This window comes from Manis pentadactyla, chromosome 9 (genome assembly GCF_030020395.1).
Source record: "Manis pentadactyla isolate mManPen7 chromosome 9, mManPen7.hap1, whole genome shotgun sequence".
Taxonomy (NCBI): domain Eukaryota; kingdom Metazoa; phylum Chordata; class Mammalia; order Pholidota; family Manidae; genus Manis; species Manis pentadactyla.
This window is the reverse complement of record NC_080027.1, coordinates 120,959,194-120,975,297: the sequence shown is the minus strand read 5'-3', so window position 1 is coordinate 120,975,297 and position 16,104 is coordinate 120,959,194. Positions and strand designations below refer to the sequence as shown.

Below are 16,104 nucleotides of genomic sequence, written 5' to 3'. Positions count from 1 at the left end.
GCTCATCTTGAGGAAGGCAATGTGGCTTTATAAGTAAATTGTCACATGTGACTCCTCTTCATGGTCTTCAAGCAATGGGGGCACTATCTTATGGCAAGGGGAAGTGGGCCAACGATACAGGTTTTTTTTTATTTAGGGGGGATATGGCATTCAAGGTTCTGCAGCGTATCTATCCAGATATTCTCCCGCCAAGTCTCAAGGCATCACTCCTTCCATAAGGACTTCCACTACTGACTTTTAGTAGGAGACTTGCTAGGGCTAGGAATTCATCCTTTATTGAAGTTCTACTATTATTTCATGATTATATCCTGAACCTGGTTCTTAGCATGATCAGCCTTCCAGCTATCTGAGATAGGTGTTTCTTTAAATACTAAGAAGGAGGGCTTCTGGCTTTCATACTTGGATTCGCATTGTGATTGATTGCCTTGAACTTTCATTTTCAGCTAAGGGACACTGAACCCACATCAGCAATACCTAGCCACCCAGTTTCATAACCCTTATTATTGCCATTTTCACTGCACCTCTCAAAGGTCAGAGATACTGCATAAGCTAAGGCATTTCCTCCCATCTGTGCCCCAGGACAGTTTACTAGGTGAAAATGTTCATAGTTGCGATGCTGCCACCAGCCAGAGCACCAGCACTCCACTTATCTCCAGTGAGGGAGTCTTGACTGCCAGTTGGCTGGTAAGTGATCCAATTCTAGACTCTCATTCTTAGAGTTTGCTTCCTAGGTCTATTTGTGTTACAAACTGTTGTCAGTCAGTTTCTCTAGACAAGATTCACATGCATGCGAATTTCTGATGGTGTGCTCTTCAGGGAAAAAATAAGCAACACTGTAAGGAATGAAACAGCAGGCTAAGGAGAGAAGGTTGTGAGCAAGGATGTGTTCTCGGGTGAATCATAGCCTTCACTGATCCATGGTGGGCTCTGGAGTGTCAATTGCACTACAGAATTGTCCAGACTTGAGGCAAGGAGTTGGAACTTTTGTATCCTAATATCATTTGGGCTGAGCTGCCCCTGGGGGTCAGGGTATAACTACGTACGTACATCAGGATGAGGTGGCTCCTGTCATCCCAGCACTTTCTTTGCAGAAGGTCACAGGTCTAAACCACTAAGTGCAGCGCTGGAAGCATCTGGAAGGTGGGCATACCACTGGGTAAATGATAACAGTGTTGATTTGTTCCCAGACAGTTGGTTCAGTGTCCTGACAGGACACCATACTGGCCAAAAAAAGTGGAAACTATTTCCACACTTAAAAATGCTTGGATTTTGGAATCAGTCTCGGGTTCAGTATTTAGCCACTATTAATTCAGCTTAGCCACTATTTATCTGGGAGGTTTGGGGGCAGTTTACTGAATATCTCTGAACCTGTTTCCTCTTCTAGGTGATGGGGAAGATGACAGCCCTGTCACAAGGTTTTCTGAGGTCAATTATGATAACTTTTGTAAAGTTCTGGTACACTGCATGCTTGAAGATTAAAAGCAGATGAATAAAAGTTTCTGGTTAATCATTTAAATTGCTTCTCTTTACTGTGGTTCCTCTTTCTAAAGGAAGCAACCATTTAGTGGACTCACTTGTTTTCCTTTCTCACTAGGAGCTGAAATTTAATTGTGCTTTCCTCAATCTTCCAAAGAAGTTCATTCAGTTATATTTTGTAATTCTTCTCATATATTTTTGAGAGATAAGCATTTTGGCTGTTGATGTGTAACAATACCAGATCAGCTGAGTAGTGAAGATAACTTTAGGACAATTACCAGACCTTACTCTTTTGTTCAGACAACTTAGTCTCTTCCAGGAACAGCTATCTGCAGTTGGTGGGCGAGATACAGAATCTAGGTCAGTAGTTTTATCTGTCCCACTTCAGGAGATTAAATTTAGGATATGATTGGGATGAATAGCCAGGCAGGTAAGGGAAACAGTCTTGGGGTTAACAATCTACAAAGAATAATACATGTGTTTTCCAGCCAGTCGTCTTTTAGTGCTTAGAGACAAAATGCTGGGCTTCGCCAGCATCATTCAGATATTCTGAAAATCATACTAGACCTGCCTTGCTTCTTAATCCATCATCCTCAACCAATGAGCTTTCAGCAATGCTTTTTCTGTGCTGCAAACACAGAGTATAAGAACTTCCACACCAGAATAGTTTCATAGATCAAATTATCTGGTGTTTTATGCACATCAGAAACCCAGGAATCAGGGAAAATAATTTCCCACCAAAGTATTGTAAGAATGAGTATTGTTTGGACTAGATTCCTGACTACTTGCACACCTAGAGACTTGTATTTCTCTGTTCTGGCTAGACTGTGTGCTATCTAGAAACAAATTTAATTTTTTAGATTTTTTTTAAAAACCCATTCTTCTAAATACCCCTGATTGAAAAAACCACTTCCCTGGACAGACACCACTTCTCAGACATTTTATTTTCTCTCATGCCTTGACTTCTAATTCCTGTAGAGCCTGGCACGTACACTGTGCACCATGAGTTACATTCCTCTGTGCCCTGTGCTCTTATTTACTCAGAGAGGAAACGTGTATATCCAGAAAGGAACTCACCGTGCGCCCCATCCAAACAGCAAGGCGGTCTTGGGGCTGCAGCAGTAAATACAGACAGAATGCCAGTGGGCTCTTGCACTGAGCTCCAGACTCTGCTCCCCAGAAAGGGGGCCTCATCAGCTCACCCCCGTCAGAGCTGCGCTCAGCACCTGGCTTTCTAATCACTCCCCCTGACCTTCCCCTTTAGTGACCCACAGTCGAGGCTTTGCAGAGGCTGATTTCCTTGGTTTAGGCACCAGTTCAGCTCTTAGAGGACTTTTCTTCATCTTGGTTCAAGGTGTCAGGGGACGCAGAGCCCAGTGCAGCACGTCTGGAACTCTACCTTGCCCCCCCAAAGTGCACAGTACTTCCCCAACACTGTACCTCTTTGTGGTCTTGACCCTACAGTAGTGCCCTGCTGGCCTGTGTGGTGAGTACAGGGGTTAAGGGGAAAAGGTCATTTCTCTAAGATAAGGAGAAAAATACCCAGTTAAAAATGATCAAATAGCGTTAAATGGTGGTAAGTCATAACTTTTTTGAGAGAGTGCAATAAATGATGTATTAATAAAACTGAACAATTAAAAAATATAAAAGATATTCTAATTCAGAGAGCAGCTGTTATTATATCTAGGATAACAAAGTGTTGCCATGCAAAAATCCCTGTGAGGAATGATCTTTAATTTTCAAGTCAATTTCTTATATTTAAAGACTCTAAAATGCTTAAAACAAATTAACTTTTCATATAGGTTAATGATGCCATTGACAATCTTCGTTACTGATGGATCAGAAAAAGAATTTCCAGCCATACAGCAAAAATATTTTCCATCATTACAAATACGGAGTAAATTTTCTAGAGTAAAAATACAGGGCACTTTGTGGATTGTAAACTATTATATAAATAGAAAGCACTGTTATTGAAATGTTCCGACATGTTTTGCCAATAAATGAGAAAGGAAAGAGTTTGAGAGAACTTAGCAGAACTGTTTGAAGACCGGTTGTTGTGGAAATTAATTAGTCATTATACTATTTTAATGGAAACATCCTTTAAGCTAAGTGATGTTTCTTCCTCTTTTGTTAATTCACATTTTTTTTTATCTGAAGGAATTAATTTTCATAATAAATTTAAAATATTTATAAACATATTGCCTGAAACGAGCTATCTTGGCATAAAATGGAGGATTTGGGATGGCTTAGAGGGAAAATCCTGGCACTAAAATAACAGCTGAAAGGTTTTGTGTGAGCTAGCCTATTAATTTAAAGATGTGGAAGCCATGCTTTCTTCATCACTGAGAGTGGTGAGGGGAGGAGCATGGATTTATTAAAGAAGTGTCTATATTTGGAAGATGATTTTTCACTTCCGATGCATGAAAATTATTGAGGGACAGCATTAACTTAGGTTATAGAGTCAGTGCAGGTTAAAGAACTTTATGCTCAGGGGACTTTCAGTGCCCCCATTTCATCTCCGGGTGCCCCTCTTAGAGTCTAAAGCAGTAGAGGAAGCCCTTAGCAAGCTTGTCAATAAACTTTCCATTGCTTCTTCCTGTTTGTTCTTCTTGCGCTTTCTTTTCTAGTCTTCACATCTTCCAACGATCCATGGCCCTAACCCTCTGAAATGGTGTTTAATGCCTGCCAGGTCTGACCTGGATCGCCCTCTCCAGTTCTGCCTACTGACATTTCAATGTCTTTGGTTTGGGCGAGGGAGTTAAAGAGTTTTCTAACTGGTTCTGAGCCACCTACTTCATCACTTATATGGAGCTATTATTGACTTTGTAAGTAAGAAGAAGGGTTACTTTGGCTGTTCTTTGGCCTAATTTCCATTTAAAGGCCTTTAAACATCCAATGATGCCTTATAAAATACATACTCAATGATCACCACCGAGAGCAGAAAACAGCAATATTCCAGGAAGTACCAATGGATTTTGAACTGACACAAACAACTGACTTATAAACTGAATTTAATCCCTAACTTTGATGTACGTTACTGGCAGTCTGTAGCTGCGAACTTCTGTAGAATGTGGCCCCTCTAAGTTGTGTTCCCTTTTCTCTAGAATGGGTATGATGGCCATACTACCTTAGAGAATTAATGTGAGAATAAATGGTATAACATATATGAAATGATTAACACAGTGTTTAACAAGTGGTTAAGAACTCAATAAATCACTCCTAGTGATTTGGTCAAGGAAATGATATATGCCTCAGCAGTGTGAGTTAATAACAAGTCCTATAAAACAGGAAGAGTCCCTCACTCTGAATTGTTGGATAATTAAACTCTAGCTCATTCTTTTCCACCCTTCTTTTTCACCATTCAAGATTGCAGAATATTTCCCAGCATTGCTTATGGATCCTGTGAAGACGTGGGTTCATTTTTATCCTTTACTACTGTGGTGAAGTGTGAATGTGATGAGGATATGTTCTGGTTGGAGAGGCTAAAATCACCTGCAGAAATTCACACTGTCTCCAGCTCCTCAATGTAAAGGCAACTCCAACTTTACTGATGGCTCTTGGTAAGAAAGTAGGAGCTCCATGAAAGTTCTGATAGTAGAGTTCTCCCAGCCGGAGGTGGTGCTTAGAATTTTGTAGTTGATTTATGTATTCATTTTGTGTAGTTAATATTTGCCTATGGTATTATATCTGAAAAGTTTTAAAAACTTTAAACTTCCATCATTCCAGTTTTATCTAGTTTCACCCAGTTTATCACTCTTGAGATAATGTGTTACCAATGTGTATGTTGTCAGAGGTCATCTAGAAGGCCACTTTCTGCTGTTTTTAATAAAAGTTTTAATTTAAATGTAACATACTACAGAACTATGTACAACTCTTAGGTGTACAGGTCAACAAATAGCACGATGTGAACCTACCAGGAAACTCTCTCCTATGGTGAGAAGCATTATGATTACCAGCACCCTGGGAGTGTTTCCCATGTCCTCTCAGTTACTCCCAACTCCACCCCAAAAGAGGTCACTATTCTAACACCATCGGTTACTGTCGCCAACACCTTAACTCTGTATAAAGGAAATCATACAGGTATTCTTTAGTGCTTAGCTTCTTTCTTCAACATTACGTTTTGGAAAATCATGTCTTACAGGTAGTGGTAGTTTATTTTCACTGCTTTATAATAGTTCTTCAGATGCATATACCACATTTGATGTATCTTACAAAGTTTGAGATTTTCATGTTTTAGGATGCTATGAATAATGCTTTTTTGAACATTCTTATGCATATCTCTTGGTACAAATGTTTCTGTTAAGGATAAACTCAGGACTATAGTTCTTATGCATATCTCTTGGTATAAGTGTTTCTGTTAAGGATAAACTCAGGAGTACAATTATTCCTTCATAGAGTGTGCAAATGTTCACCTTCAGCAGGGGATGCTGAATTTTGTTCAAAAGTGGTTATAACAATTTACACTTCCACCAGTAGTGTGTGAATGTTTCAGTTTTAATAAACTAATGTTCTAAATTCCACCTTAGCTCATTTTGTCAATCTTTTCCTTGATGTTAGAGACTTTTGTGTGCTGTTTAAAAAATATTTGCCTGCAATAAGACAACACAAATATTCTATGTTATCTTCCAGAGCTTGATTGTTTTACCTTCGCACTGACATCTGCAACCTACTTGGAATTTCTATGTATTTATGGTGGAAAGTAGAGATCAGGGTTTGTTTTTCCCCAATGGATGATCAGTGCACCATGCACTAGTTATTAAATGGACTGCCGTTTCTGCACTGTTTGTTATCATAACTCAAATATCAATGTACATATAGTTCTTTGTCTTCATTTAGAGATAGCAATTTTTAAGTTGAGAATATTGGTGAGGATTTAGCAAAATTTTAGTGAGCACCTCCTTAAATTTGAATGATGAGTCTTATGGATAACTTCCAAAATCCTTGAAGTATCTCATGCATGCCATCACCTTCTCTCAATGAAATTGACCTGATAGGAGATTTCTGGTTGACCGCTTAGATTAGGGGTGCCTTTTTCAATCACATTGCTAACAGCAACTCAAGGGGCAAATGACCCATCATCGTCTCCATTCAACCAGGAAGATATCAAGGAGAGGAGAATAAAAATTACATACCTAAGATCATGAGACCAGTGAGGTTTTGAGATGTAGTAGTTTTGAAAACTCAGATTTTAGGACCACAATACCAGGGTTTGTATCATAGCCATGCCACCTAAAAGCTGTGTAACCTTAGGCAAATCACATAAACTACCTGCTTCTATTTTTTTCTTTCTAGCAAAACAGAGATAATAATAGCATTTCATGTTGATAGAAGTATTTACAATGCCATGATAATAATTATTAATTTTATTGTTATAATCATGCTGTAAGTGGAGGTAAAGAAAAACTCTCAGTGTACAATTATAATTCACAATCAGTATTTTTCAGCCCTCAATATTCACTAATGTAAGACCTAATTCTGAGAATCACAAGATGATCAAAACTGTGTTTCCATTACAGCTTTATGTCTGAAACCAAAGATAGAAAGTGGGAATCTGTCTGGGAATAAAGACCAGTATGTTGATCCTGAAAATGCCACTGTCCAGTGTGACTCTGGATATCGTGTGATTGGCTCTCCAAGTATCATCTGCTCAGAGAATGGAACCTGGTACCCAGGGGTGCCCACATGTGAGTGGGTAAGTGGCACACAGTTCAGGGTGTGCTATCACATTCTAAAAATGAGAACCTGTCCCAGAGCACTGCCAGCCAAGATGAAGGAGATCTGGCTTTTGTCAGGATTCATTTCTGAGTTGTGTGAATCACTTTTGGAATCAGCGCTTTCATCCACAAAACACTTAGTGAGCTTGTTAAGACAGCGTCTGACTCTCTCATTGTACAGCAGGAGGAACCAAGCTCCGGGAGGGGAGGGGCCCATAGATACAGGTGACCCGGCCCCTAGCTCTGTATTTCCTACCGTGAAAGCCATGCTCTTGCGTGTCCACCAGATCTAGTCCTCGGGTGCCCGTGCCGGGGCGCCGCGGTGTGTTCCGCAGAACTGTCCTTTCCCTGCTCCGGCAGGTCCTCATTGATGCCTGAGCTCAGCGCCAGAGGCGGAACGCTGCTGAGACACAAAATGATCTTTTTATTTCTTTTCTCAGTCCTGAGGAGTGTCTTGATACTTGAATTTTGCTGTCATGCATGAGGTATCCTGAAGGAATGTGACACTTTCACGGTTTGGAAAAAGCTTCTCAAAATTCATCCCTTTCTCTCCTTTAGGACACCCATAAGGGCTGTGAGCAGGTGCTAGCAGGCAGAAAACTCATGCAGCGTCTCCCAAGCCCGGAGGACATGAAACTGGCCCTGGAGTTGTACAAGTTGGCTCTGGAGATTGGACAACTGGGCAGGAGAGAGACTTGAAGAGGACTGCCAGTTAGGGATCAGCCCATCTAATCCCCTGACCCCCCAAGATGGAGAATTAGGTACAGTTCTCTCATTAAGAACTGTACTGTTCCTTAAGTACTGTTATTTGCTGAAAACAGTGTCTGCGTTAGGCACGTCAGTTCCTATTCTTTGTGCCACAGAGAATGTGAAACTTTTGATTTATATCTTAGCTCAGCTTAAGCTTCTGTGTTCCTGAATTTGGTCGAACAGCAGAAATAAATAATCACTTGTCAAAAATCCAATGTCTTTGTGTTCACTTTGATTCCTGGATAATGAAAAATTAGTGCCGCATACAAATCACTACCTGTGTTTCTCTGATTAACTTCCTTTTCTGTTATCATCTATCTCAGGGTATACATGGTCTTTGAAAATACACACCTGTGCCTTGTGTGAGGCACCCTCACCCTACTTCTTCACTTCCTACTCACCCTCTGGTGCCAGGTCAAACATCACATCTCCTTGCTAGTCTTCTCTTTTTTCTACCTATTTGACATCCAGTACTTCAGAACCTCTCACTTTCTCTTTATACTTTAGGGACATGCAGTTTTGCTTGACAGCCCGTCCACCCAATAACAACCAACTTGAAAGTCTTCAAAAGGCTGATCTGTGTGTAATCCCCAAGTATCCCAAGTATCCCCAAGTATCCCAACTCTTTTATTCAATATTTTAATTAAAATGGCCTTTGTATCCCTTGTAGATTGGATTCCCCCAAAACAGACCCTGACAAGAAGATTCATGTGCAAGTAACTGATTAAGGAAATGCTCCAAGGAGAAATGGGAAAAGGAAACAGGTGGACAAGGCAGGCCAGGGGTCAGGGCGGCTGGGCAGGTCTACAGAGGGTGGCTTAGCCTTGTCCCAGAAGGGAACTCGGGACTATAAATTGGTTTAAATTTTGTCCCAATTGCAGGTAAAGGAACTGGGTTTTCATTCTGTCATGCCAGTGAGTTATTGGTGGAGGGCCATCCAGCTCTCCCTCTGTGAGAACAAAACTATCAGGCAGCCTGAGGGGAGTCTGTCCAGCAGAGGAGGTCTGACCATGAGAAATCCAAGCACACAGAAACCTGCAGAGGGGTGCAGAGAAGTGGGGAAATGATCTGAGGAGGCCGGGTGGGCTGGCTCCTCAGTGACTATTCCACACATGTCCCTCTTACAGCTCTGGATATCCTTGGGAACCTTATCTTTCTGACAGTCACCTCTTCCAATTGTTTTGCCTCCTCGGAAATCTCATTTGCACTCATGCTTACTTACCTGCTGTGGCTGGGCCCTTGGTTCTCCACTGCATCTTGATCAGTAATAGAGGACATCGTCTCTTCCCCTTGATTTCTTCAACATAGCACTCACACAAGAGAGCTATGCAGCAAACTTCAGCTAAAGCTTGAGAGTCAGCAGAAGGGCACATGGCTGGCGACACAAGACTGGACTTCCACTTTGAATATTACATGCCTGTGATCTGAAAAGGTTGTTCAACAAAATTTAAAAAGGAGATCTGAATATCTAACTGGCTTTATTAAACAATCCATTGACCAGGCAGGATCCCATCTAGCAGGCAGAGGGAAACTCCAAAGAGCAACAGAAAAGGAAAGTTTTTTTTTTAAAGCCCTGAGAGGGAGACCATTAAAAAAAAAAAGGAATTTAGTAGCAAGGAGCATTATTTAGGTAAGGTCACCCTCCTGAAAGGGAAGGGTCTCCCAGGGCTTTACTTCCAGGAAATTCCAGTTTGGCTGATTAAAGGTTGCATTACTGAGAGGATTGAAACTGCAGTTCGGTTACGTGTTAAATCTTGGTTTATCGACAAGGGGGTCTTAATTTTAAGTGACTCGGTTATGCCCCTGTGGTTTTTCTTCTCAACAGTCCCCCCCTTTTGATCAGACTCTCAGCTGAATTGAGATATGTGATTAAAATGTAAGGCGTTAACGCTGCTCTCAGCTCCTGCTCTGTAGGCCCCCAGCTTCTGTTCATTCTTTGTTTTCGGTATTCATAAATCACGATGCTTTGTTTCATCTCCTTGATAGTCAAGTTATGACTTGAGGTTCACAGTTTTTTAATCAGTCTTCCTCTTTGTTCTTTTTCTGATGTTCCAGTCTCGGGGAGACCATTGGTGTCGTGGTTAGAGGCTGCAAACATGCATTTAAGGCTTTTGAGAGACTACAAAGTGCCAGGGAGATTTTTAAGGTTATTAGAAGTAGGATAATTCCCAATATTTGGAGAACACTTTGGAGTCCTGGGAGGCTTGGGGATTGGTAAGGATAGGCAAACTTTAAATGGCCACTAGGGCTGCATTTCTAGTTCTGTAAAGATTTGCAATATGAGCACAGTCGCTTTTCATTTCTCAAAGAATTGGGTTGTAGCCTGGATGTTAAAGGACAGATATACTCATCCATCTATGTTGGAATATTTATTTAGATTTTAGATTTCCCTTGGCTATTCAAGGGAATAACAACAGTTTATCAGAAAATCCCTTAGAGACTTGCTAACTCTGGGAGGGGCTCCTAAGGACCTTCCTTCAAAGGCAGATATGGGGGTGTCTGTAAGGTAATTAACTTAGTGAACTTTTGTTTGTGATCATGTTGTGGATAAAGTGAAGGTTCCTGTGGCAGGATTCTCAGCTGGCCCTGGTTGGCTAGCTCACTGCACACGTGTGGGCAATGCATCCTTATTGACTCTATATAAAGAGCCCTGCCCGGTGCTCTGGACGGGGGCAGAGACGGTGGAGGATTACAGACATAAATCTAGTGCTCGACCTACCACTGGATAACAAGTTGGGTATAAACCTTTTCACCCCAAGAACATTCTACTGTCATTTCTTTGGTCACACTGAATCCATAGTGAACTTGCCTGGGGCTGAAACCCACTGGCAGGACAGTTTGTGATCATGTAAAGGCAACTTAGAGGATCACTAGAATGAGTGCTCAAATGAAGGAAAATAGAGAAAAATGGCAAGAATTACAGAAGTATTACAGTCTTCTGAATTAGGTACGTTTTGTATGTAAAAAAATTTTTTATTAGCTTTTTGTAGCAAAACTCAATGAGGGCATTTTTGGACTTTTGAAACCTTTGCTTTTATGTGCATTTCTAATTGGAACATTCCTCATCACAACCATTGCAATTCTAGGTTGTTTTTAGTGAAATTTTGCCAATTCTGTAAAGGTTCACCACTTCCAGGACCATAGCTTTTAGACATAACATAAGCAGGTAACCAGAAACTGAAGCATTTAACTCTGGGTTTTAAGGGTTCTATTTTATTATTATTTATTACTTAGTGTTTTTTCTAAGCCCTTCCCTCATGTATACATTAATAAAAACTTGTAGTGTGGAGGAAGAGGAACTGTGGCCACCAGCAGTAACCACAGACCTGGTGGCTGGGGAAAGGATCAAACCAGCAAACCTCAAAGAATGGGGACTGTGGACGGATCGCAAACGGAGAACTGCAGCTGCCACCAGTAGACTGGAATCAAAGACCAGAGTGTAGAAGTTACTGCAGACTGGCTGCAAGAAATCCATGCAGGCATCCCCAGCAGTTCCCAGCATGGGCTGAGCCAGCGGACTCCAGCCAACGGGGACTGTGGACTGAATTGGGAAAGAGATTCCATTCCAAACACCTGGGAACTGTAGACTGAACCAAGGGCTAAGGACTGGCTCTCTCTGTTAGAGCCTCCTTTCTGTGTAGACTGACCCTTAACCCTGGATGAGAAAGCCAATTAGATGGGGAGCTCAACTGAGACGAACCCAGCAGCCCTTGGAAAGGGTGAGAAGGACAGTGAACTCACAGGGTTTATGCAGTGCCAAGCCTGTGTTCCTCATTGTCCCCAAATGCCATCAGAAGTTTGATTTTGGTCCTGATGCTGCCATCAAATCAGTTCAACAAAATTCAACTATGTAAATTTGAATATGTAGTTTGCCCTGTTAAAAGATTCATGAAACAGGCAGCATCCCATCTAGCAAGCAGAGGGGTGCTCTAATGAGCTGCAGAAGAGGAAAAGTTTTTAAAGGCACAGAGAGAGCATTAAGAAAAAGGAATTTATTAGCAAGGAGTGCATTATTTAGGCAAGGTTCCCCTCCTTAGAATGAAGGGTGTCCAGGAAATTCCAGTTTGGCTGGCTAACAGTTATATTCCTGAGACAGTTGAAATTGCAATTGGGTTAGGTGTTAAATCTTGGTTTACTGATAGGGGGGCCCCAACTTTTAATGACTTTCCCTCTCTTCTCTCTCTCCATTGGCCAGTGTCATTTAATTTTATATTCTTGATTACTTTATGGTTTTAAATAATGTACCTAAACCTCTATTATTTGTGTGGTTTTTCTTATTAACACAAGCATTGCCGTCCTCTGCCACCAGGAGTATTTCCTGGCTGACTCTCTCTGCATGACACTACAGGCCTCTGGTCTTTTCTGGTCTGACACTTTCCCTTCTCCAATCTCCTTGTCACATTTCATCCATTCTTGTTCCCACTGCCCCAAAAACCCTTTTCCTTCACTTCATTAAGGAAAACACTTCAGCTTTCAATTTTCCCCTAGTCTCAGGGCTTTTATGCCCCAAAATTCATGAATGTACTTGTGTTTTTTTCTTCTTCATATACAACAGTAATATACACACAGCAGTAGTACAACTCCTTTTGGGTTCCTGGACACAATTCCAGTGTGTGTGTGTGTGTGTGTGTGTGTGTGTGTGTGTGTGTGTGTGTGTGTGTGTAAGGAGGTCTTCCCACATACTACACAAGCAATTCTCGCTTACCAGGAGGGTGTCCGAGAGCTCAACTCAATTCCGATGCTATCTGCCTGGGGCAGCACCAGATTCCCAGGTTAAGGGCTCCGTCCCACAAGATTGCCCTCCACCCCCCAACTCCAGACCCAGTCAAAAGCCCCAGGCAGTTACCTGTTCTCCTGACCAACTGGCTACAGATTGGAAGTTCCAATAACCTCCCCCTTAGGTTCAATTAATTTGCTAGAGCGGCTCACAGAACTCAGGAAAATACTTACATTTCCCATTTTAAGAAAGGATACGGTAAAGGATACAAGTTAACAGCCAGATGAAAAGAGACATAGGGCAAGGTCCCAAATGAAGGAGCTTCTATCCTAGTGGAGGTTGGGGCCTGGCTCAGTGGCACATGGACGCTTTCTGGGTCCCCAGAGTTGCATGGTTCTCTGACAGAAAAGCAGCAGGCAAGAAAGAGATATGTTCTCCTGGGTTTTTGAGGGCTTCATTGCATAGTCACGATTGATTCAGCCTCCAGCCCCTGCCCTTGGGTGGGGTCCAAAAGTCTCTCATTCACATGACAAGACACCCATCTTACCTTTAAGGCTCTGAAGTGTTTTCAGGAACTGTGGGTGAAGAACAAGTGTACCTGGGAAATATATATTTGGTCATCTGAATGACCAAATACATGTTTCTTGTAACTCATTGTATCGCAGGACTCTGAAACAGAGAGCCATCCATTCCAGGTCTGGGCACCAAGCCGTAGAGAAGATTCAGGGGAATCTGAAATAAGAGTCATTTGTATTTCCTTCCCTGCAGTTTCTGTGGGGGTCAGTATGATGACATTTTCATATTGGTGTGAATTACACCACAGTAGTTTTATTAATTCTAAATTAATTAATAATTATAATTATGAAAGTAATATATGCATATGAAAAGAATTGAAACATTACAAAGGCATTTATAAAAAATGAAAATAAAGTTCTTCCCTCTTTCTGCCACAGTCATATTCTGATTAGCCTAATCATTCTGAAGAGGATGCACACACCATATCATTTGGCTTTTATCTCCAAACTGTATACTTTGATTTTCTGCTACAAAATTATCAACTTAGCTTCTATTTTGCCTCTCTTCTCTCTCTCCATTGGCCAGTGTCATTTAATTTTATATTCTTTCCTTGATTACTTATCTTTATGGTTTTAAATAATGTACCTAAACCTCTATTATTTATGTAGCTTTATTTTTAATAATTTATTAAAACAATACCAGTAAATAATTAAAAATCAAATAACCCAAAAAGACTTGTAATGAAAACTCTAGTATTCTGACCCGTTCATTCCCACCCTTTGGTCTCATTACCTCAAAATCACTTTCAACTCTTTGAACTCTTTCTTAGGATATTTATCTATGTATTTTCAAATAATATTCTTATTCTACTCATGTTTATTTATTATTTTTAACCATTGTGTACTGACTTACTATCATTTTAGAGAGAATAGAGTTTAAGCCCCTTACACATCATCTTTTCGCACAGTGTAGTTATATTCCACTCCTCGGTTAAATTGATTCAGTGTTTACATTATTACTAAGCAAATCTTGGTCATTGCTAAGCCATAACCAAACATTGATCTCTGAATATATTTCCTCACAACTCTTTAATTTTTATGGCATTAATAATTTATCTTGTTTTCTGGTTGAGTTTTCTAGGTCCCTGTTGCTGATTCTTGATACATGCTGCAATAGATCTGTCACAGTCTAGCAATATATTTCCTAATGCTCGGTCGCACCAGCTGCTGTTGAGATCCCACACACCTCCCCACCACCGTTCCTGGAGACTTCCTTCCCAGGCCCTCTAGTCGGCGGTTCTAAAATGAACCGTTTGCTTTCATGTCTTAGGTCTTCCTTTTGTTCTCTTTTTACTCCAAGCCCTCATCTGTTTTATTTCCTCCTGGTTTTGCTGGAATGTATCCTTCAGACAGTACCCAAGAAAAGGTGCCCAGGAAGTAAATCTTTGAGTCCTTAAATAAAATATCTCCACCTGCTCGCTCCCCCCACGCTTACAATTAATTACTAGATTGCTTGTTTGTAGAAGTCTAAGCTCTCCCAGAATTTTGATGGCATTTCTCCATCGTCAGGTACCTCCAGTGCTGCCACGGAACAACCTTTGATACAAATTTGATGACTTCCTCTCTGTCTCTGTCTCTGGGGGATTTTTGTATTTTTTTCTTTTCATGCATTGGCCTGGGTACTTGCTCGGACTTTTTAAATCTGGAAATGCATGTGCTTTAGATCAGGGGAAATTTTTAGACATTTTTTTCTGTGATTTTCTCTTTTTATTTTGTTTCGTCTTACTTGTGTTTTTTCCCCCCACCCCCCCATCCTTAAACTCCCTTCAGTAAAATATTGCTTTAATCTTTCTTTTCTGCCCTACTTCCCATATCTAGTTCTTTGTGTTCTACTTTTTGGGAGATTTTCTTGGCTTTGTATTTTGAAACTTTTATTGAAGTTTAAAATCTTTATATTATATTTTAATTTCCAATAGCTTGTCCTTGTTCTCTATGTATTCCTTTTAAGTAGTATCTTATTCTTTCTTTATGGATACAATATCATTTTTTCTGTCTCTGAAAACATTAATTATAGGATGGAGTTTTCTGGCACATTCTCTGTTCTCTGCTCATATGAAGGATTAGGACCTTAAAATACTGACTGATACCTCTATATGCATAAGTGAGGCATCTCTAATGGGGAACTTCTTTGTAGCATCATGGACTGCTACGTTTAGCTATTTGTCTGCTTGTTCTATTTTTAAAGGGGACTTGTATTTACAGGTCTTTCTTTTGGGAATGTTTAATTCTTCCTGAGAAGATTTTTATACTGCCCTCCCTGTTAACCTTAGTCTTTCCTCTTGAGTCTCTAATATGTTATGTACTTTGTAAAATGAAGAAATGAGTGCTTTTAAGTTTATGTTCAACTTCACTGCCTTATCCATCTGCCAACCTATATGTACATACTATTATTTTTATATTGCATTTTGATACCACTTTGATTCCATTGGTTATCTATGACCACTACCCATTAAAGACAGGAACTACCTCTGTCATATACTGTACTTACCATTTCATTTGTGGGCTTAGTTCACAGTAAGTCTTCAATAACCATCTCATAAAGGAATGTTTGAAGTTCCATGAGCTACAGTTTAGTACAAAAGATTAATTTTTAAAACTCTCTGTTAAATGTATTCATTTTATAGTGCCACAAACCAAAAAAAAAAAACACGTGATGTGCCCCTTTTCTGAGTTTAACAGGAGAGCCCAGGGCTATGAAAAGGGCCAAGAATAATAGGTAATTTTGAGACAGAACAAAGCTAGAAGACTAATACTGGTAGATTTGAAGACCATTTATAAAGGTATGTTAATTAAGACAGTATGGTGTTGGTAAAATAGAATCAAGCAGACAATGCAGCTGAATAGAGATTTCAGAAATATATATAATTTATAT

At 40.4% G+C, this 16,104-nt stretch overlaps 1 protein-coding gene and 1 long non-coding RNA gene across 2 annotated transcripts; one reads left to right on the top strand and one right to left on the bottom strand.

The window, feature by feature from the left end:
• The first annotated feature begins 529 nt into the window (after positions 1-529).
• Positions 530-8,150, top strand: LOC118924745 (C4b-binding protein alpha chain-like). Its single transcript, XM_036909859.2, has 4 exons — positions 530-684; positions 4,843-5,036; positions 6,993-7,168; positions 7,749-8,150. The coding sequence occupies exons 2-4, from the start codon at positions 5,027-5,029 to the stop codon at positions 7,887-7,889; spliced, it is 327 nt and encodes a 108-aa protein (XP_036765754.2). The 5' UTR covers positions 530-684; positions 4,843-5,026; the 3' UTR covers positions 7,890-8,150.
• Positions 8,151-12,340: 4,190 nt separating this feature from the next.
• On the bottom strand, positions 12,341-15,792 carry LOC130684968 (uncharacterized). The gene is made up of 4 exons (XR_008999421.1): positions 15,721-15,792; positions 13,205-13,389; positions 12,927-13,055; positions 12,341-12,382 (listed from the first exon to the last, which is right to left on the bottom strand). It is a non-coding gene; the product is annotated as an uncharacterized LOC130684968 (long non-coding RNA).
• Positions 15,793-16,104: the final 312 nt, after the last annotated feature.

What these genes read in the sequence shown, in the direction of transcription:
- LOC118924745 (XM_036909859.2), top strand. An exon ending in GGGTGCCCACATGTGAGTGG is followed by an intron (nt 7,169 to 7,748) that starts GTAAGTGGCACA and finishes TCTCTCCTTTAG; the next exon opens with GACACCCATAAGGGCTGTGA.